The sequence below is a fragment of the Amyelois transitella genome, chromosome 22 (genome assembly GCF_032362555.1).
Source record: "Amyelois transitella isolate CPQ chromosome 22, ilAmyTran1.1, whole genome shotgun sequence".
Taxonomy (NCBI): domain Eukaryota; kingdom Metazoa; phylum Arthropoda; class Insecta; order Lepidoptera; family Pyralidae; genus Amyelois; species Amyelois transitella.
In genome coordinates, this window is record NC_083525.1 from 5,689,623 (window position 1) to 5,711,793 (window position 22,171).

Sequence of the window (22,171 nt, forward strand, 5' to 3'; positions counted from 1 at the left end):
CAGTGTGATAGCATCACTGTGACACTTGATAAGATTATCCTGCTCTAGAATTCAGACTTAGTAATGTGATGTCAGGATTGATAAGGCCAAGACGAACATAGTTACTCACTCTGATGAGTTGCTTGCATGAAAGATTGATGAATAGTTTCAGAACATGGTACACAAAAGGAATATATTTGACACATACGATATTTTACAAACGACAATATTAATCGCACGGAATCTAATTTAAAAGCTATAAAATATTCGTCGGATAATAAAAACCAAAGCAGAAGTTGCATAAACAGTATTAAACAAAATACTCATTCCTATTCAGGGTTGTCACCCCATTTTTCGGGCCATTCACCAGTTCGCGTCGGCCTTTTAATACGATGCCAACAAATTGGTGTTCGTCATAAATTATAGTGCGAAGACGCAGCCCTTACTCCCCTTCCGTCACGAAGAGTGTGTTCACAATACGCTACTTAATAGAGTTAGTTGACCTAACCGTCCCCACGAGAATTTTGGGAAATGCTCTCTTAGTACTCCACTACACCATAACCTACAAAACCAAATTTCAAATATCTTCCTGGCCAGCCAAAGTTTTGGCTGTGTGTTGATATGTCAGTCATTAAAAATTGCAATAGAACTAAGTACTATATTGCATTTTTAGCTTAGCTGAATAATTGAAGTTTTGATTGCAAGTCAAACTACGAATATGATTTAATGCCAAATGCCAATCGATCCTATTATATACCTACGGCGAGGATGAGGGAAAACAACATAAAGAAATGCACATTAAAATAACAAAATAACTAACCATGTCCAAAATTTAATAGGTCATCGATAAAAAAGACAAGGCTTAATAAAGGTTTTTCGAAATTGCAATCTGTAATTTCTAAAGTTTCATATATGACCAAAGTTGAAAGGAAAGGTATAGTAAAAAAATCTAAATAAATAGATATTGAAAGGCAACATGAAAATATCGAACACAATGTAATGTATATAGTTTACGTCTATTAAGTTAACATAAGCAATTTTTCTCATTTAATAGCACCAAAGTAGCAAATAGCACCACTGCCCGCCTTCGCTGACGCTAAACCATCAATTGTGATTATTTTAAGAACTCTCATACCGTTATCTGGCCTTCGTCGCAATTATTTTTGCCTGTTTTTGTCAGGCCAACCTGCAATTGTGTTTTTAATCAATTAACAAGGCCGTATAATGAGACCAGCAGTATAATAACCATCAGATAACAGATAACGCCGCTTGCGACTCTGCCTGCCCATAATTTCTGATCCATAATGACTGGAAGAAATAAATAATGATCATTTAATTTATTTCATTATTCATCACTGAAACAGGTGCGGGATATTTTTGTTAGAGAACTATCTGTAACCGTCATCAATTCTAAACTACTCATTAGGTATTTAACCATCATAGAAGACGCGTTTCGCATGTTTAAAAAAAATATTATCTATTATAATAGTATGAATAATAGTAATAGCTGAATGTGAACATTGCGTCTTCGCGTCCCTACCAATTATTGACATGGTTTATTGCGCTTCTATCTCGCCTTTATCAACGTATGTCGCCTCTACCGTCACTATTCATTCTGTTCCACAACTCTACGCATTTTAAACCTTATTCTGTTGGATTAAGTGTTAGTATCATGAGCAAAAATAGACGTTAAGATGAAGACTTCTGGAAAAACTTTTATTAAATTCCCGCTGTATATTGTGAAAGAAAAACCATTTTTTTTAATTTCAATCCAAATATATTTTTGTCTTCATAAATGAATTAACGATAAGTGCAAGCATAAAAATATTTTAAAGACAGCTCTTTTTTCTTAAACCTAACCTATCAAAATCATGAAGTGATTGATGATATCAAAACATGGTGAAGATGAAGCTAAAGAAGTACCTATAGGTACAACGATTTTGACATGTGTAAATATGTAGTCTCTGCCTACTCCTCCGGGACCGGGCTCGATTTTATGTTTTTAGAATAAAAGTAATTTTCTTTCGATTTTTTTTTTTTATTTCCATCTGTCCTCCCCTTAACACCAGCATTTCAAGTTAATTTGATGGCAAAAGTATCGGTATCAGGCTCATTTATACGTCGTAACGCTATCTGTAGGTTGACGCGACCTCTGATTTATACCCAGATAGACAGACACACAAGTGGGCTCACTTCTGAAGCCACTGTCATGGAATAATGAAATCTTTGAACCGATATCTAAATGATTTTATTTGTTTATGTCTTTGGACTTTGAGCACAAAGAAGACGTTCACTATGTAGCTTCTATTTTGAATATGTGTTATCAATTTAATAATCAGACTTTAATATGTAGCTAGTATTAGGGAATTAGAAACAATTATTTAACGCAAGTTTAATAAATCTTCTAAATTTGAGAGTAATTTTAGGCGATGGGCTAACAGCCTGTAACTATCTTAATCTCAATTTCATTATTAAAACAACCAAACAGTTTTTCTTGTAAAATCTCTCATTGTATAAAAAAACAGCTATCATCTCAATGAGGAAGAGAATAATGAGATACTTAATAGTTTTCAGGATTACTCATTTCAGTTTTACCTATTGAGTTATTCCAATATAAAATAGAAAAAGGTTTATAAATTTGCGACGTATTCAAAAGCGTCAACGCAACATCGACAGTAACATTAGTTTTATCCCTCGCCAAACTTCCCAATTCTTAATTATCCCTTATCAATAGGTTTATATGAGTTTCCCAATTGTCTCAGTTAATGGCCTACAATCCCTGGGGAGTGTAGCAGTTAAATTTTGTCTATTACACTGCAGTACACGCCTTATCATTCGCAAGTTACGATGACAAAGATAGCCTGAACTTTGCAAAAGTTTTTCGTTATTTTTGTTTACTGATCCTATAATAGCCTTTGAAGATTGAACTCCAATTACGAGCAGACATACTTAGTGAAAAATAAACGAGAGATATTTAATATACATGTTACAAGGAAAAATCATGCCTCTTTTCCGGAGGGATAAGCAACACTACATTTTTGAAACGATCTCGATTTGATCAAGGTAAGTTCATCTAGGCTGTCCTCTTCCAACGTTCCCATTTACAGTCACCTTCTTAAATTACCCAATATTCAGCTGAATGGCTTAAATTTCAACAATTTCCATCACTTCTGTGCGTCCTTAATTTCAGTCTAGACTGCAAAGATTTGATGAGGAATCTACTATTTTCTATCAACGCACCACCCTTTCTAGTGAATATGGGTACATCGGTTATGGCATACCGTCGCGCGACTATTAATTGCCAACACGCCTCGAAGCAGGCTAGCAAATTAACTAACAGTATTAGCTCTCACATATACAGAACAACATAAGTTTTATTAAATGAACCGTAAGAACCTCCGAATGTTTTAAAATGTATTCTTTCAATTAGCCCCGGCTAGGGTGCGGACAGACGCGACGCATCGACAATCACTCCATTGAGTTTGCGCGCCCGTGCGTTATAAACGCGCCTTTACTGTTTCAATCGATTTGCACGTCTAAAAGAAATTCTGATAAAAGTCTAAATTTGACTAGAGGCATTCCTTAGCTATCTATGTCTTAAGGCCGGAATAATGAATAATGAATTCTATATACGGGACAGATTACACAGATTGAGTTAGCCTTGAAATAAGTTTGAAACTTGTGTTACGAGATGCTTACTCATATACGATAATACTTATATAGATAAATGTCCAAGACCCAGGCCAATCAAAGAAAGTTCTCATCATGCCCTGGCCGGGATTCGAACCCGGGACCTTCGGTTTCACAGACAAGCGCACTGCCGCTGCGCTACTGAGGCCGGAATAACGTTTGCTTTGTTACGTAGTGATTATATTCTCTTTAGCTTTGTTTAGAAGCCAAGCTCATTCTATCCTTTTTTATTTTCTTAATCACATAAACTGCATTTAAGTAAGTCAAATCAGTTAAGTTGACCATCTGTTGTAGTTACTAGCAGTTTCAAATTCATTTAAGTATAACAAAGTAAACCTTTGATCAGAATCTACTCTTGTTAAAAATAGTAGCCGTAGATTTTAGTACTTGTGGATATTCTAAGTTTAAGAACGAAATGTGTTCCATGCTGTTTCTTTTTGTCTCTCATCATTCTTCTAGTATAAGTCTCATTTCAAATTCATTTCGCCTTTCCTGTTTTTTCGGAACCTGTATCGCACTTATAAATTACCACGATAAGGAAATATTTTAGGTACACGAAGCGACTTCGTCTGACCTCCATAACACTTGCACGGAAACATAATCCATAATTATGTATTATATTTAGACTACACATACAGTTGCCTGATTATTCAGGTTTTCTCATCATATTTCTCCCTCGTCGTTTTTCTTCCCTCCTTTCTCTAATCTTTAGGTACGTGTTTCTAGTTGTACGTATGCTTCTGTCTGGGTTACGATTTTCTTTACATTAAAAACACACTGAAAATATACTTATAAAGTGAAATAGGTACTTTCTGTATATTTGAAAGTAGGTAGATTATTTATACAAGAATAACCGTATCGACCCCTTACTAAACGTGCTTCTGCTCCCGACATGTGTCGCGCGCAACATCGTTTGACCAAACGTAAATAATTTGTTGCAAGAATTACAAATGAGCTTTGTGAACCACCACAGTTTTCTCAATATTATTATCGTTTTTAAATTTGTATTTTTTTTTAATTAGAACATACGTGCCCTTTGCCCACAGACTTTTACATCAATCTGACTGAGAGTAAGCACTGTGAGTGATTTTAAACTTTTGCTTTGCATTATTTCTATTTATAAATAGTACAGGTGCCTGCAATACCTGTAGTATTTATAAGTCCTAAGATGTTTAAACGTCTTATTTATTTAAACTTTATTGTACAAACAATATTGATACAATAGGTGGTATTAATGCTAAATGCATAATTAAAAGATCTTATGTACATCGTTAGATCTTAGATATAACGATGTTATAATGACGTCTTTATATTTGTAAGATTTTCATTTTTCTCTAATTTTTTTTCTTAGGAACTTCTCAATTGTTTTCACACGTGTAAACTTCGAAAATGTCCCTCTACGATACTTGTTTTCTATCCAAAACTCGTACATTTGGCGATTGGCAATTTTTAGATTTATTTTATTTCCCCCTACAACATCTACAACAAAACATGGAATGTTCCCATTGCACACCACCAATATAAACCATAGTTCTTACCTACCTAGTTTTTTTACATACTTCTTTTCATTTATAAGCTAAAGAGAACCTTCTTTTTGAAATTGGTTGAAAGTAAATGCAATGACATAACAATTGTAGAATATTTTTTTATACCCACTAATACTAGCTACTTCCCTATTCATTAACAGTTTAAATTCACCCTTTAGATAATTATAGGCCATTTGTCGCTTCAACAACCTCGTTTTTTTTTTATTTTAAATACATAATTTTGCAAAGCGCAATGTATTTACTAAACATACATTAGTTTTTACTCGTGAGTGGAGTGTTAGATAGATATCTAGATGATCATTAAATTAAAATGAAATTGTAATTGCATAACAAGAAGGCAATATTTATAATTTTAAAGCATAATGGATGAGGCTCAAACTGTGTTTTTGTGTTAGTAAATACCCACCTGTTGTACCTGTCTATTTTAACATTGCATTTAAATATTTAATACTCTTAGTATCCTAGTTAAATAATTATGGATAATGGACATAGGTACAATTCCAAATACCTATACTTAATTCACATACAAGAAGGCTAAATATGTATGCCAATATTGTTTCAATAGAATTTAAGTCAATAATTTTTGAACATTCGGGCGTCTACCCAATAATAGTAATCTTAATTGAATTCGAACTGTCAAAAACTATTTCACTAAAAATCTCAAGATACCACAGATTGATACCATAGCGTATACTATCAAAACAATCTGACCAACTTAATTTAAGACAATTGCTTAGAACCCATAGAACAAACCTATGAATTTCAATGACTTAAAGTATCTACCTTCGTAAAGTGCCTTCAATTTCACATAAAGAAAAAAAACAAGTAGAGTATAGAAAACACACAACATATCAATCTTTATCCAATAGCCGTAGTCGTAAGACCCGTAGACTACGGTTTAGCTGAATTGTATAATGATGGAAATGTTATAAAATATATTGGAATTTTGAATTTTGTTTGTATGTATCGGTACACAAGTAAAACCGTTACTTTTTCTGTGTTTCAGTCACAAAGCACTCTCTTTTTTTGTTTCTATCTAAAAATGGAAACATCTTTGGTCCCGATATAGTTGCGAGTGACAACCCTAATGAAAAGCTTACAAAGTTCGCGAATCCCGTTCCTTGATCGCAAATCGTAGATGTAAGTCACCATAAGACAGAGAAAAAAGCGATAAAATTTATGTTTTTCTTTTAATTATAATTTTGGACGTTATTAAAAAAAATCGTATGATAAAATGTCTGGTAAAGACATTCTTGAAAGATTCAAATGGAAATTACTTATCTTCAGATAAAAACCGCAAGTTAGATATAAAGTTACCCATCTCTACATTACTAGTGCTATTAAAGTACTATGAAAAAACAGAGAGTTAAGACCCATTGTCGCTGCACGCATTTAAATTAAAAGGCTTATTCTCCACTCGGCGGAACGTAAATCGCTTTTTTTAACCGCCCGTACGTGAGCGGCTTTTAATTTGGTCAATGCAAGAAAGGTCAACTGAGGCATGCTACAACTGCATACATTATAAGTTATGTGAGTATCGTGCATTTCTTTGCATAGTTCGCAATAGTATCTTTTTATGTGTAACAATTACTATGTTGGTATAATTGTAAAAAAGGAAAAATTTAATAAAGGCCAAAAACAAACAAGTTTTTAAAATATTGACGTTTTCCCAGCTCCCTGTATTTCAGAAAATCTTCGTGTTAAAGTTGAACTTTCGGCGACCCAAAATTTTGATTGTACTTATAATTATCTATATGATAATATTTATGTACAAAAATCGAAAAATATATTTCCCCGTTTTCTATGGCGTTTTATAACTGTTATTCATTCAGTTTAATTGAAGTATTACGGCCAGGTTCCACTTAAATGGGGTTCAATACAAAGCTTAAAAACATTTTGGTATATATTTTATTAAAAAAAAGTATTAAGTAGTTTAATTTTATTATTATTGTTCGCCACAGAAGACTATAAAAATAAAATTAAACTTGCTTACCAAAAATTATAACTTTTAGGAAGAATATCGCGTCGAAATGATATCCAAACTGCAAGATAAATAAAGATTACGTACGCCCCGCCGCTCAGGACGACGCGAACTTTAGCGGCGAAGAGTGTGAAAGGAGACGAAGGCCTATGCGGGCGCGGAAACTTACGTCCTATATTTACTTTTCTACTTGTCTTTGGCAAACTACTTCCGTGTGTTTTAGAATACTTCTCTTTTCTTAAATATAACGTATAATAAATATGTATTTGAACAATATTGGTTTATATGCATGATACAGACAAAATCATCCTTATCCCTTATATCGAATTTTCTTTTTGTTTAGCTAACTAACAATGATAAAATTTATATTCCCGTCGCCTAAAACAATTTTTTTTTTCTAGATTTGCTTTTACTATCTGCGAGGTTTTTCGAAATTGTAAAAAATTCAAAAATATGAACATAATGCCTCATATTTATAGTAGGGAAATCAATTAGTCTTGATTGACATGTGGATGTAGTAAAAGAAAGAAAAGATGTTAATATTATTGACAACTAATTGGATACATACTTTTTTATTTCTATTTTTAAGAGTCTTCTTCATCATTGCCGAGGACTATTATATATACTTATATCCTGTGACCATACGTCACGGTTTCGTGCGAGGCTAACGGATAAGCATTAGCGTAATAGCACAATGCGTTTGACGCACATTACAACAAACTTGGCGACACAGACAGACACGCTCGTTAGCTGCCTGTAGACTAGGGGATGTTACATCAGTAAGTCTTAGTCAGTCTTATGACATTTTTACCCCTTTCGATGGAAACAGAGTCAACAGTCTCAAAAATGTAAACTGAAATGAGATTCTCATAAGCAGACACTTTCTTTCTTCTTTAGGTATATTCTTTTTTGGACAATGTAGAAATCGGAATTAGCTATACTGTATTCAGACCTATAATATTCTTTTGTGTTTGAACGATTATCAAAATATTACCAACCAGTTCCGTTTCGTATTTTATTGAAAACCCAATTAGTTAACGAGCTGTGTTATTTATACGGTTAATGCTTGATATGTAATTTTATACTGACCACAAATTGTTTGATAAGATGGTCTTTCTAGTATAAATACTGTCGATTTTTAAAAATAATCACAGTTTTGTATCTACAGAGATCAACATTACTACCACATCAAGGTAACGTATAAAATAATGCCTTTTTTAATTTATTAAATATATATGTGTCATTAATCCGATTCCTATGTTTATATTTTATAATATTATTTAAAATAAATTACTACATTAATTTTTTTCGATTATCGAAAACGTTAAATAGCATTCTTATGGAATTATTAAAAGGTGTGTCTATATACCTACCTATACGAGTAGATGTAAATTAGTACAATAAATTGTAAAAAATAACAAGAATTAAAACAGCGGTTCACAAGTTATTATAATTGTAATCATTATTTATTATTTCACCAAAATTATAACATTATCCTACTACTATTATAAAGGCGAAAGTTTGTATGGATGTATGGATGTTTGTTACTCTTTCACGCAAAAACTACTGAACCGATTACCATGAAATTTGGTATGTAGGTAGCTGAAGACCCAGAATAACACATAGGCTACTTTTTATCCCAGAGTTCCCGCGGGATTGATAGGGTTTCCATGCGGACGAAGTCGCGGGCGGCCTCTAGTATAAATATAAAAGAAGGTTGTAGCCGTAAATATTTTGATATTTACACACTTATTCATTCGTACATGTATCCTATTTCAAAACTCTCATTGAATTCTCGATGAGAGTGATGAGATGCTTTAACTCGAGAAAAAAAAATAAAGTTAGACTATCTTAAAAAGGTACAAAAATTACTATTGTAAATTACATGCTTATTTATTTAATTCACATTTCAGATGAACAAGCTGATCATCGTATTCCTGTTCGCCATGGTCGTGGTTTGCCTGGCCGACCCCGAACCCGCACCTGTCCCGGAACCATCCGAGACTCACGACAAACGCTCACTGCTCATGTACCCATCTTACCCCGGCCTTTACCGCGGGTATTACCCATACCGCACTGGATTTTACCCGTACGCATATGGACATCGCTATTATGAACCAGCAGCAGCCCGGTATATCTCGTACTATTGATTTTATGGAGTAGAATCTATGATGGATAGTAAATTACTTGCTGCTTTGAATTACTTTCGTTTTTTGCATTGCTCCTTTAATGGTAAGCAGGGTAATGTTTGTTACCCGTGGAAATTTCAGGAATGGTTTTAGACCATCCTTGGACACAAATATAAAATCATTTGACCCAGCCGATGAGACTGGGCGTTATATGTCGGTCAGTCAGTTTCCTCTTAAAAATATAGATAAGATGGATAAATATAATACGAAAAGTACAAAACATTGAAACATTATAATATTATTCATACTTAATAGTTAAAAATACACAAAAAAATTGTCCTATCCCTTGTACTACGACACGTTTTCATCCGCATTTTTCACCAACTTTCCCCAACTTGAATGATAGCCGTCATTTTTTTCGGAAACTCAAATGAGCTACCATCACCACAGGGAAAAACAAAAAAAAACAATCAGAATCTCATTATAACTAAGCGTGTTGACACACGCAACTAAACTACCTTCCCAGCCCTAACATGATTGACGGGCAAAATTTATGAAACAAATTTAGTTCATTTTCAGTTCTTTGTTTTCAGCCGTTTAATGAGGACTCCTTTTTCTGTGACCATTTACCCAATTTCCAGATCCGCGTTATAACGCCTTAATAAGTGGCGAATTGAGATAGTAACCGGTTTCTAGCCTATTGCCTAAAGAATCCCATTTTTTTACAGAATCCTTTCTGGCATAGTGATGTTGACAAAATATTAATAAAAAATTCAGGTATCTTTTTAAAGTTAAGTTTACCTTTCCTTGATTTTCTTAGCGGTAGATTTACGTCACAGTAATGACACAAATGTGCGATGAGAGAGTGATAATTATTATACTGGAATTATAAATCTTCTAATCAATAACATTCAAAACTAAAGCCAAATACACATCTCGCCAAATACAAACCGAATACAAAAATACTTGTTTCCAATCGTCGTTGTCTAAATTCCAATCAATACTCAAAGTTTAGAGAAGCAACTGGCGCGCGACGAACATAAATTAACTTAATCGACTTATCCAAACAAAACTTTGGAATAAATGTGATGGGCACTTACTGGATGTATTGGCCACTGCCCATTACGGGCAGTCCCGTCACAATAGCCTATTATAATGGGCTTAATTGAGTTGAGTTTTGGTGGCAAACAATGACCGCTGTGCCACCAAGGCGTGCCGTAATTGTTACAAAAATCTGTCAGTTTAGAGACTTAATAAAACTGTTGCGTTCTTTATTGATTGACTGATTGTGTGATGAACAATAATCTAAAGCCGAAACTACTGGGCATTGGAAATTTTCCATATTTATGTTTATTTGGTATATGTTACAATCGAATCCCAACTTATATTAAGTATGCGAAAATATTTTTGTTACCATTTCACTGGTTAAACTACTGAAACTTGGTATAAATATAGTACTGCTTTGTAGTAATTCTTTTGATAACAAGTTTTTCATATACGATTTTCAGTTTAAAGCGGGGGTGCCGTATATATAATTAAGTTCGTAAAGTCATAAATTTTGTTGTAAGTTCTTAAATTTATCCTTATTTTCAGTCAAACTCTGATTTCAACTTTACAACATGATAAAAGTAGATAGGTAATAAAAAAATATGGTCTAGTAGAACATTTCTAGACCGAGTTAAGTAAAATTGGCAAATAACATGCACACTAATAGTAAGACTTCGCAATAGAAGTTTAATTGTTTTTCCGTAAGCCTGAAGGACTATTTGAAAAAAGCCATCCGCGCTACCGCAATAGAGTCAATAAGATGTCCGTGAAGTCCACATTTCTCTTTAACTGCCTCGTCTTGGGTGTCAAAGATCGCTATATCGGAGCATCAGGTGCCGATAAAGGCATTTAACACACTTTTACTGCAGTATTACAGTAATCGGTAGCTGTTGTGTTGATATGCTGGGGTCACATGACGTCTGGTAAAAAATACTTATCAAATACGAGCTGAATATAGAAATGGATTTTTCTTGATTTACTTATTGACTATGCTTATATTTAAAAGGAGAAATACAGATGAACTTATCTTCGATTTTAATTAATTGAATTTTCAGCGAAATCATCACTCTTTATTATACCACTCTACTTAGATTTCAGTAACGGGCATACCCTGGGCTCCTTCAAAGAGTTTCCTCTTCCTTGTCTCTTTAAGTCCACCTGTTGTAAATTTTACGTGCATAAAGTTTAAATTAATAAAGATTCGAGAACACAACTGCGAGTAACGCCAGTGGTATTATACTCAATCAAACTCCATGTGAACCCACCACATTCCGACACCCGAGCGACCAGGTGTTGTAATACCATTAATATCAATTGTGCACTGACCGTCTGGCTACTACCCTGCCAGTTTACGTAGACCTCTCCCCTCCTTCTCCCGCGTTAGTTCTCAATACATTTTAATTCCACTAGGGGATGCTTCTTATGTCTTTGGAGCTCAGGATAGTACTTCGCGAAATATTTTATGAGTCCATTTCCGTTCGAGAAGTAATGACGTTTTAACACTAATGCTTTGTATTGCTCTTTTAGTAAACTGTAATTTAAATGGTGAATGTTTAAAAATTTATAACACAGTCTTCCATGTTAGCTTATAAGGAATGAAAGAACTTAGAATACCTATGCCTGTTTTACATCTTCCCAATTTTAAATATAGATAGAAAAGTCAACTGATTTGGTTAAGGATACTATTCTTAAACTGCCTAACACAATATTTCTAAATTAGAAGACGCAATATCATGTTATTCTTTTCTACAAGGAAATTACGGCTATCCATCAGTTACTTCTATGTGCAAGTTTTCTCAAGATGTTTTCCTTCACCGTTAAAGTATCGGTAAGCTATTAAATATTAAAATATGGTTTTACCTTTGTTACGAACTATTATAAAAGCTAAAACAGTTCCACCCAAAATCTGCATGTTAAATTGGCTGATCCGTCTAGTTCTTCCTAAATCAAATTGTCAGCTGTACAAATCTCATTTGTGTGAAACTTGAAGGAAATGTTAGTTTCAATGATAACATCGGCGCGGCCACTGATCCTGGAATCAATATAGGGGATCAGAGGGAAACATCGTTGCAATACATAGAGCTGATGATACTTACGTCACTATCTGGGTGACCGAGCGGTGCTCGCTGGACTTCAGAAAAACCATACAGGTAAGTGGAAAAGGTGGAAATATGCGTAGTCTCTGCCTACCCCTCCGGGAAAAAGACGTGTTTTATGTATGTGTTTATACCTATGAAGGAATTATTAGAATTAATTTAATTTTGTACTGTTGATAAAATGAATAAATGTATTATCATCTCTGTATCCTCGCTCAACCGTCAACCCGTATAAGAAATCGTTCTGTCTAGAGATAAATATGTAATCTTAATATAATTGCATCTCGCAGGGACTCCGCAAACACTGGACCCTACCCATATTGACTCTTTCGGTCGAATGCCTCGTGGAGCCGTGAGGTTCAACCCTATTTGGCCGTTCTTATTATTGCAGGTCAATCACGTATATTAAAAGTTCAAAATGGAAAATACTATATTAAATCGCTTTAATTTTAATTATATTTACCATTATATTTACAAATCATTACCGCGTTGTAGTTTGGTTGTAAAAATTCAGCGTTGATTAATGTTCAGCTGTGATTCTTAAACGTAATCGAGCTGCTGTCGTCAACATAGAAAATATGTAATCCAAATCATACATTCGTACCACAAGTATCACGCCTGTTTCTCATGAGGTTTAGGCAGAATGGATTTTCACTTACATTTGTTAAGATTGTTTACAGATTTCTCTTACTTCTTTATGCTAATGACTCTACGTGCTTCGGAACCCGAGGTGCATTTTTATGGACAATCCATGGGTTGTCCATAAAAGTGCACCTCGCATAAAAGGCACACTAGGTACTAGTCACGACTTATCTAGTGTGCCTTCGGAAAAGAGGCGCGATGGTTTATTCCACTTTGGTAACCTGGATGATATCACCTGGGTGATCAAATTCCACATTTTTGTGTGATGTATTTGACAAGACTGCAGTCAGAGCTGTCTGCCCACTTTTAGTATATTTCTTGATAGACAGTAATAAATTATTGGCCCAATCAAATGCCAAATAGGTCACAGCCCTAGGGGTGGCGAACTAATGCCGTCCGTAACAGTCCAACATTGATGGACTGTAGGGATGTGCCTGACTGCTTGATGGAACGCTGTGGTACTGACAAGTCCTCACTAGTGTTAATTCATTCTAGCGTGAATGTAATTTATAGGAACACTAGCTCTTGCTCGTGACTTTGCTCGCATGAACATGAACAGTCCTTGTTTTTATTATTATTCCGGATAAAATACGTACCTCGTGTCATTCTTAAAATACATCCAACTAAGTATGCGTATGAGTACCTAGTTTTAGTTTGAATGTTAAGGACTTTTTTGCAGATATATAATTTTCTTTCTACTTAATTTTGGGGTTGTAATGTAATGTTTTTATGAAAAATGTTGGACCTACCATGGACCTTGGTAGCACTTATTTTCTTTACGGCTTCTTACTATTCAATTTTATTGCATACAAACTTTATAAGTACTGTTGACAAGACTTGATGCTAATATATTTTCTAATAAATCACCTTTGGGATAATAGCGAGCGTGTACCTAATTGGACGAGCGTACGTACACATTCTTTAGTTCACTTAGATATTAATTTCATTTGCTGATAAACGTATACATACCCTTACGATTTATAGTGAAATACTATATTTTTTTTTCTCAAATAATGATCTAACGTGTCGGGAAATACAAGGCATTTGAAAGTAGACATCTAATGTTATAGCTAGGTACAATTAAGTCCCTAACTAAACAGACGCCAACTATTGACAAATAAAATATATGGGCATTTAATCGTTTCCGGGTCACTTTAGCTTGATTTATATTCGGTTCCGAGCTGCTACACCGCCTGGCTCGCCCATCCCCCATTCGATACCACATGTCATGGGAATCGATTACCAATGCGACTCGATTTAAATCGACTAATGACTGTTGTTAAATATTTTTTTAGTTTCGCTGCTTGATCATTTTTATGAGTGTTTAAGTCTGTTGTTACATAGTAAAATATTTCAGCATTAAGGTTCATTGATTTTACGTCCATCACTAATAACGTGAAGACCGAACTAATATTCCACATGACTTGAAAGCTACGTTTAGCTGGATTAAGAAGTCTAGATAGAGAAGAACATTAGGGTACATTTCATCGCGGTAAAAATAGCTCCCGTGTGAATTGCGAAAAATTTGTATTATTTTGTAAAAGCTAGTTGCTTCATACATAAGCAATCTCTCTTACTTCCCCTGCTCTTCACTTTTTCTCTATAAAAAATCGAATTATCGCCTTTATTTAGTAAAAAAAATAATTTCGTAAAAATAATGATGGGTATTCACAGAAGGATATTATTAAAAAGATGCACCTCAAATTATATCATACACCAAGTACATTTAAGTGTTTGTAATAAGGTAACTTAAGAATCGTTTGCTTACATTGTTGCATGTAACAAGCTCTAATTATAAATAATTAATCATTCTTGGAGCCTGCAGGATATCAAAGAGAAATTACTAGAAAATTATTAGTTGTTTCGGCAAATGACTGTTTAGGCAGTCACTGTGACCGAGGTGTTTAGTCAAAAATGTTCATATTAGGCGAGTGAAATGAGTTAGTAGAGTGGATAATCGTTCTGAACAGTTATTTTGCTGAATTTTACATAAATCTTACTGTCGCTAAGTTAGTTAAAATCCAAGTCACTTCATTGCGAGTGTCTTACTTCGAATAAGCAGTAACACAAATATCGAACTTATTCAGGGCTGATGACGTATTACGGCCCTGCTACAGAGGCAGGTAAAGGTTTATTACAATTTTGAAGTTCAGAAATTTTTAGTCTGTCTCTTGAAAATGGAAAAGAAATACCTATTTGCCATTTCATATTCAAACGTGCCAAATGTGAGGTACACGTAATGAGTAGATGGGTCATGGTAGATAGGCAGTAACTACGTGATTTGGCGTTGGTAATTACCAGAGTTTAACGACGGAAGTCTTTTATACTCTGTCTTGTGTTAAAAAACGAGTGACACAAAACGTGCTACAAGATGTAGTGTTTTTTTTAATTTAATGAAACTATCAAAAAATAAAATAGGTTCAAACTTTGATGAAAATTGAAAACCTTGATGTTTCTAGGTTTCTCTAGTGGTTTAGAGGAGCACTAAGAGAAAATTGCTCCAACTTCCCATGGGGCAGAAATTAGTGAAACTTTTCATTTTAGGCGGTTAGAGCCACGGGCATACCTATGTATATTGTAATAAAATATGCTGCTTTTGTCTTTTAGTCGCCTTTGCTCCTACTATAACCACTGCAAAACGTAATTATTATAGTAAAAAAAATGCCATAAAAGTTTATAATATTGTTATCAGACAATAAAGGCAAGCTTCTCAACCCAGTTATTATCAAGCCGTATTATTGATTTCTTGGCAAAGTGATGGTGGTTTTTGTAGGTACTTAGTTACGCGACTAGGGACCACCTGTCACTACCATGTGTCAATTTACCCATAGGCATAGGTAATCTGTCACCTATTCCTTTATTGCTGCTATACTAGTCTAGTTGCGAAGGAAATACATACTTAGTTAATATGCCAATTGTTCTTTTCTAGCTGAGATTGTAAAGTTATTAGTAACAAATTTTGTAAAAAGAAAGAGAACTGCCTCTAATTGATATCTTCCTTTTTTGTCGTCGGTTAAATTTCTAAAACCTCCTGTACCTTAACCTTCCTTTTTTGAGGTCGGTAAAATTTCTTAAACACATTCCTGAATACCGCATCAAAATCAGTTCAGCCAAACGCGAGATAATCACATAGGAGTATATACGAATATCATACTTTCATACCAGGTCCAACAGAGAACCACCTTTTCTTGAAAGCGATTAAAAAATCGCGTTTCCATAAACTTTCATACACACATAACGTCTCGCACCACGTCACGCCTTCGTTCATTATAATACCTAAAACCCTAAGATAAAGCATCTTTTTCCAATGTAGGTATTTGTGAATTATTAGTACCTTACTCATTCACATTCATGATAGGTGATATTTCTTTTCATTTACTTTTCATATTGTGAATATAATAATTGAAAAATAATACTTAGGTATCAAAATTACTCCTATTCTTCACCCTAGAATTCCATCTCGGTTCCATGGTCGTCACATTTCAAGGCAAGAAACATTGCTGTAGATCCAAACAGCAAATACAAGATGACTGGGAACCGCATACAGTATGTACTTATATAGTTTTTAATCTTTTAATAATGTGTTAACTACCGACCCTATTGTTCTCTATTTGACATGACAAATTGCTCTTTGTACAGTGGGTTACATAGAAACTTATAGAAATTAGTCATAGGTACACAGTCGAGGTAGAATTTGAACCTGAGCCCTCTCGCATTACCTACTTGCGCATTTTTTCCGGGCACCTTAAGTGAGATGTGATTAATTTAATTAACTAAACAAAACCTTATCAACCTTCTCGGGTGAATTTTTATAATTGACCTTATTTAACATGAAAAGGGAACCCAGCCTTTGCCTTTCAATTTTATGTCTTATGACGTAAACAAGGGGTTCCGAAAACTGTAGAGTTGCGTAACATTATAAATACATATTGAATGAAATAAGTAAAAACATGAGATGAAATAAATACCTAGGTAGTTTCACTATTGGTGTGTAGGTATCAAAGAAAGATGAATTTTGTAGCTATTATTCCGATATCTGTGATTTTAGAACTTTAAGGATTTTCGATTTAGGTACTTGTGCTATAAAAGCTGTCATACTTTTTACAAATCACCATTATCTTATTGTGTCCGGTGTTGCAATTTAGCTATTTTTTGTTTAAGCTACGCGGCTATAAATTGAAACATACTGACATTCTTCTATATTTATCTTATAGATAATACATGTTTATCACTTAAATACGGGATAATCGGAGCAAACAGTTTCAAAATATTCTTAAAAAAAATATCGAACTACTCCATATATTTTCAAACGAAATGCAATAACAGTAATAAAATACAGTACAATTAGAGGTTATAAAACGTTCTTTTGTGTCTGTTAGCGTTAAATGGCGTTGCACAAAAACTTTTAACGGCGATACCGCGTATGCATACCCCCACATTACTCACTTTGGATTGGATGCTTGACAGCGTCTAATTGTCCTCAGTAGCTATATTTATTAAGCATATTTTTAATGTTCAGGAATAGGAGTGTGAATGGGGCCGTTGGAATAGAAAAGCCTAGACCAGAAGAACTTAGGTACCTGAAAACGGCTTAAGATGGTGAAAGGTCTGTTCAAGAGTACCTACCTACATAAATGTCGATTTAAGGTTGTCGAACCTTGTTATGATCTATGACGAGCTTCACGAGCTTACATGAAAAGAGTTACTGGGATAAAATCTCATGAACTCCATTAATAAAACTTAGTATATAAGTAGGTAATTAATTTTCTACCTTTTTGTATGTTCCAATATATTATTTTTTGTGCACTTGCACTTGAGACGACTTTAATTTCGTTTTATTTTTTACATTCGGGCGAAGCAATGACAGAAAAATGCAATTGAAATAAAATTGATATAAAAATTGAGATTGTATGCCATGCTAAATGCTAAAGGCGCGAGATGTCACTGTCAACGTCTCATGTCTACTTGTCAATAAGTGTGAGAATCATGAAAAATATTTCCATGATAAAAACAAACAAAAGCATTATACTTATTTTAAGTTTTTCAATGTTGTGCAAATAAATATCTGTTTACATGTTAAAGAAAACTAACTTAGGATTATGTAGTGCTATTTAAACATAAAGACTAGATGCACCAAAATATCAGCATGAAGACATGCCGGTTCTATTCCTCATAAGAGTGACTAGCAAATAGTTTTGTTAAAAAAAGGCGCATGAACTTTATATCATTAGTCTCTTACCATGTCTTCCATATACGAGATTTCAGATGATGACGATAGTTTCAGTGAACCTCAAAATCTTGGGAAAAAGGAATTATCAAGTGGTGAAACGACTGTCATACTTAGTGATGAAGAAAACGCCGAAATATCAATTTTAACAGAAGAAATCTTTTCTTCTGACGATGAGGTCTTACCTGTCGTTGAATTGAGAAACCGAAGAGCCGAAGTTGTAAAGAAATTATTTCCCACAAACAATTTAAGAGATAAGCCAAAACAAAATCAAAGTTCTCACCCTTTAAAGTTCAAGGATCTCACTCCCAAACCAAATTATTCATATGATTCAAACAAAAAAGTTGATTCTTTACCTGGACCATCTACATCATTTATGTCTCCGATGAAGCCTAAGAAGCCTGGATATGACAAAATGATTGGTGGTGTGACAGTCAATATGCCTGTTGAACCCTATGGGTGCCAAATAGCTCTTATGTCCAAGGTAACTAATCAAAACTGTTGAATGTTTTCATTTCTTTATTGTGGTCATTGTAGTACTATAAAGTTCACATAATACCAAAAATAGGTCACGTAATCATGTCTATCTGTCTACCCCATGGGGGAAAAAGATGATTGTAAAGTATGAATTATACTATTATGTGAAAAAAGATCATAAACCAGCCAAAGCCGGCCATCCTAGAGCCAAGAGGAAGAAGTGAAAATACATCATAGGCGGAAACCAGGGTCCTCACCAAAGGAACACTTCCCTCTTACGATGATGCCGCTCACCTTTAATACATATTTAAACATATAAATGTTCATTATGTTTTTACCAAAACCAAAAGTTTACGTTACCTAAGAAGATTTCCAAATAAAATAAATACATTTTAAATTTTATGGAGTAGGCAGTTTTTCAAATTTGCATCCTGTTTAAAACGGAGCCAGCAGTCCTCCAATAATCAGAATCCACAAGTGGATAAGTGTGTGAATCCTGTTGGGTCCTATTTATATTGATTCATGTTATTTATAGTACTTTCTAGTTAGGTGCCTCTTGGTACATCCACGGTTCAGAAATGGAGTGGTCCTATCTAAAAGTGTAAAGAAACCTTAAGGTTCAAAAGAATTGACAATAATATCTGTGTGTAATTTTAAGGTGATAACTGCAATAAAAACGAAACAAAACTGCTTACTGGAGAGCCCAACAGGGACCGGGAAAACTTTAGCTCTGCTGTGTAGCGCTTTAGCCTGGCAACACTCGGAAAGCAGTAAGTACAATTTTTTTGTGAGTTAATCCTGCAATCAGCCATTTTTTTGCTATAAGCAGATGTGATGGTAGTACAAATTTTATTTTTTTAAGCTTCTGTCATTATGGAATTAAAAACAAAACTGCTTAGGTACTACAGCCCCAAAAAGGAGTCATACATACATAAAATCACGCCTCTTTCCCGGAGGGGTAGGCAGAGACTATATACAGAGATATTTCCATAAAAAGGAGTCAAGTAATTATAAAATAAATGTGTAAGCTTAGGCAAAGCGTATACATATCTTTCTAATTACCACAATGTAGGAATATTTCTTTACCTTAATCCACATTCATCAATCTATTCAAACAAAGTCCTCAGTCGAATACGATAAAATGATAAACTTTAAATATTTGATTAAGTACAAAAATTGCTGGGATGTGTTTGCGTGAGTGTGGACCGAATAAATCATTAAATGTCGCGCGACAATACTAACACGAAAATTGCGCTTCGTCGATGGTAAATGCATTTGTCGCATGCAACTTAACGCCCGTGTCTAGTAAGAATGTAACTAAAATTTTCAATGTGTTCTGTGGCATCATCGTATCTTCTTAACTTTTTTAAAATATTCCGAGTTCTTTTTTTATTTTTATTGGTTTTTGAAACAAGATAATTTATAAATAATAAACCGACCGAAAATAAATATAATAAGCCGACTTTCTAAAGAGATCGATCCAAAATTATTTTTATGATATATTTTTTAAAGATCAAGGCGACGTATTTCTTAAGCCTGTATTTGTATCCCACTGCTGGGCAAAATCCTCCCCTTTTCTCCTTCCATGAAGCTCTCGGCGAAGTATAATTTTGCTGTCCACTGTGAAAGATGCCGTCCCTATGAGATCTTCCCCTATGTCTTTTGTGGGTTCTTTGGTTCACACCTTTGTGGGTTCTTTGGTTAACACCTTAAAGTTATATCTATCTGGCGGCATATAGCAGACACGTCCAGCACAATACTTTTTTCAGTTACTTACATATTTAACTGCCCCTTTTTCACTCGCAGCCAACAGTGTACACCGAAACTTGCACTACACACCGCTCTCGTAAAATATTTCGTCACGAACGAGTTCGCCAACTCGATAAATTACGTCATTACGATTCGGCGTACTACAGAATATTCAGAACGTTCCAAATTTGAATTCGTAACTTGGAAGTCTATGGCGTGGTAGGCGAAATAACGAAATTATTCCAAGTATGAGAAAGGTTTCACTCTGGTTTGAGAGCGAAGAAAAACTAAGGTTTTTTAATCTGAAAGTCAAGCGGGGGACGCGTCTATATTTAGGTTTTCTAAACTATGGTGATGCTAGCAAAAATCTACATGCGACTTCTAAGTTTACCTATCTGATGTTCTGTATCTGTTAACTGTTTTTAACATTTTATTTGATTGAATTATTGTCTTGAACGCAAGTCAGTGACACGAACTGACTGTAACATCAATTCTACCTGTGTTTCCGTAATAAAAAGATTTGTATTTCTTACACTGGCCACAATACCTGAATACTTTGACTTCATACACATTTATAACTTTCTTCTTTACACTTTTCGATTGATCAAGGTACGTTCCTCTATGACTTGCCCTTCCAACGTTCACATTCTCACTCTCCTTGTATCTGCTTAGTCAACAAAGAGATTAAATTGCACCAATTATAGATATCTCACGATGTGATCTGTCATCGTGGCATTAACACGATTTATAGCAGAAAACAGTTCATAATAACAGTTTCCACAATAAGAAGTACCACAATAGGTGCTTCATTTTTACGATAGACATCGATGCTAATGCTGATGTAATATAACAGAGCATGCCTTGTAATTATTTCGCACCCGTCTGTTTTTTTCTGCCGGGTAATTGTACAAAACAATTAAGTAAAGGTAGTTCCACACTACACTTAGAGTTGTTAGTATATTATAAATAACTACTTAAGAAAAATTATCAGCAAAGCACATTTTATTCATGGGTCTTTGAAATATTTCGAACCGGAAGCTTATAATTATTCCATGCACGTGCACTTACGGTAATAGAGTCAAACATCATAAAGAATCCTACACATACGAATCATGTATATATATATATGCGTGGTAGACAGAGGCTCAGCAGTTTGGCCTAATGATAGAATGGTAATGGGCTAGCAACCTGTCTCTGAATTGGAATTCAAATAGAGACAGGTTGCTAGCCCATCGCCTAAAAGAAGAATCTCAAGTTAAAAGCTTATCCCTTAATCTCCTTTTACCACATTCATGGGAAAGAGATCTAATAGTCCTACACATTCTAGTAACTTGGATTAGGTTACGAAAGTTGAAATGGTCAGATATGATTCGTTTCGGGTAAAAACCTGACCTATTAACGCGACTTTATGACAATTCCATATGTATGTTTGCTAGCATCCAAAATGTTAAGGTCTTTCCTTATAAGCTAGGACACTTAAGAAATTCCAACAACGTCGAGCAATGTGACGCGTTAATGCGACATGTCAAACTGCAACACAATAGTTACGCCGCATACTTTACGCCTATTATGATGGTGAGACGTGAGACCGAAACGCTAGATGGTTT

General features: G+C 34.4%; 1 protein-coding gene across 2 annotated transcripts in view; it reads left to right on the forward strand.

Moving 5' to 3' along the window:
• The first annotated feature begins 18,076 nt into the window (after positions 1–18,076).
• Positions 18,077–22,171, forward strand: part of LOC106129932 (Fanconi anemia group J protein homolog) — a 59,853-nt gene continuing 55,758 nt past the window's right edge. For both annotated transcript variants that reach the window (XM_060950643.1, XM_060950644.1), the window contains exons 1-2: positions 18,077–18,822; positions 19,474–19,585. In XM_060950643.1, the coding sequence (XP_060806626.1) occupies positions 18,352–18,822; positions 19,474–19,585 (583 nt within the window). In that variant the 5' untranslated portion in view covers positions 18,077–18,351. The remainder of the gene's footprint in view (positions 18,823–19,473; positions 19,586–22,171) is intronic.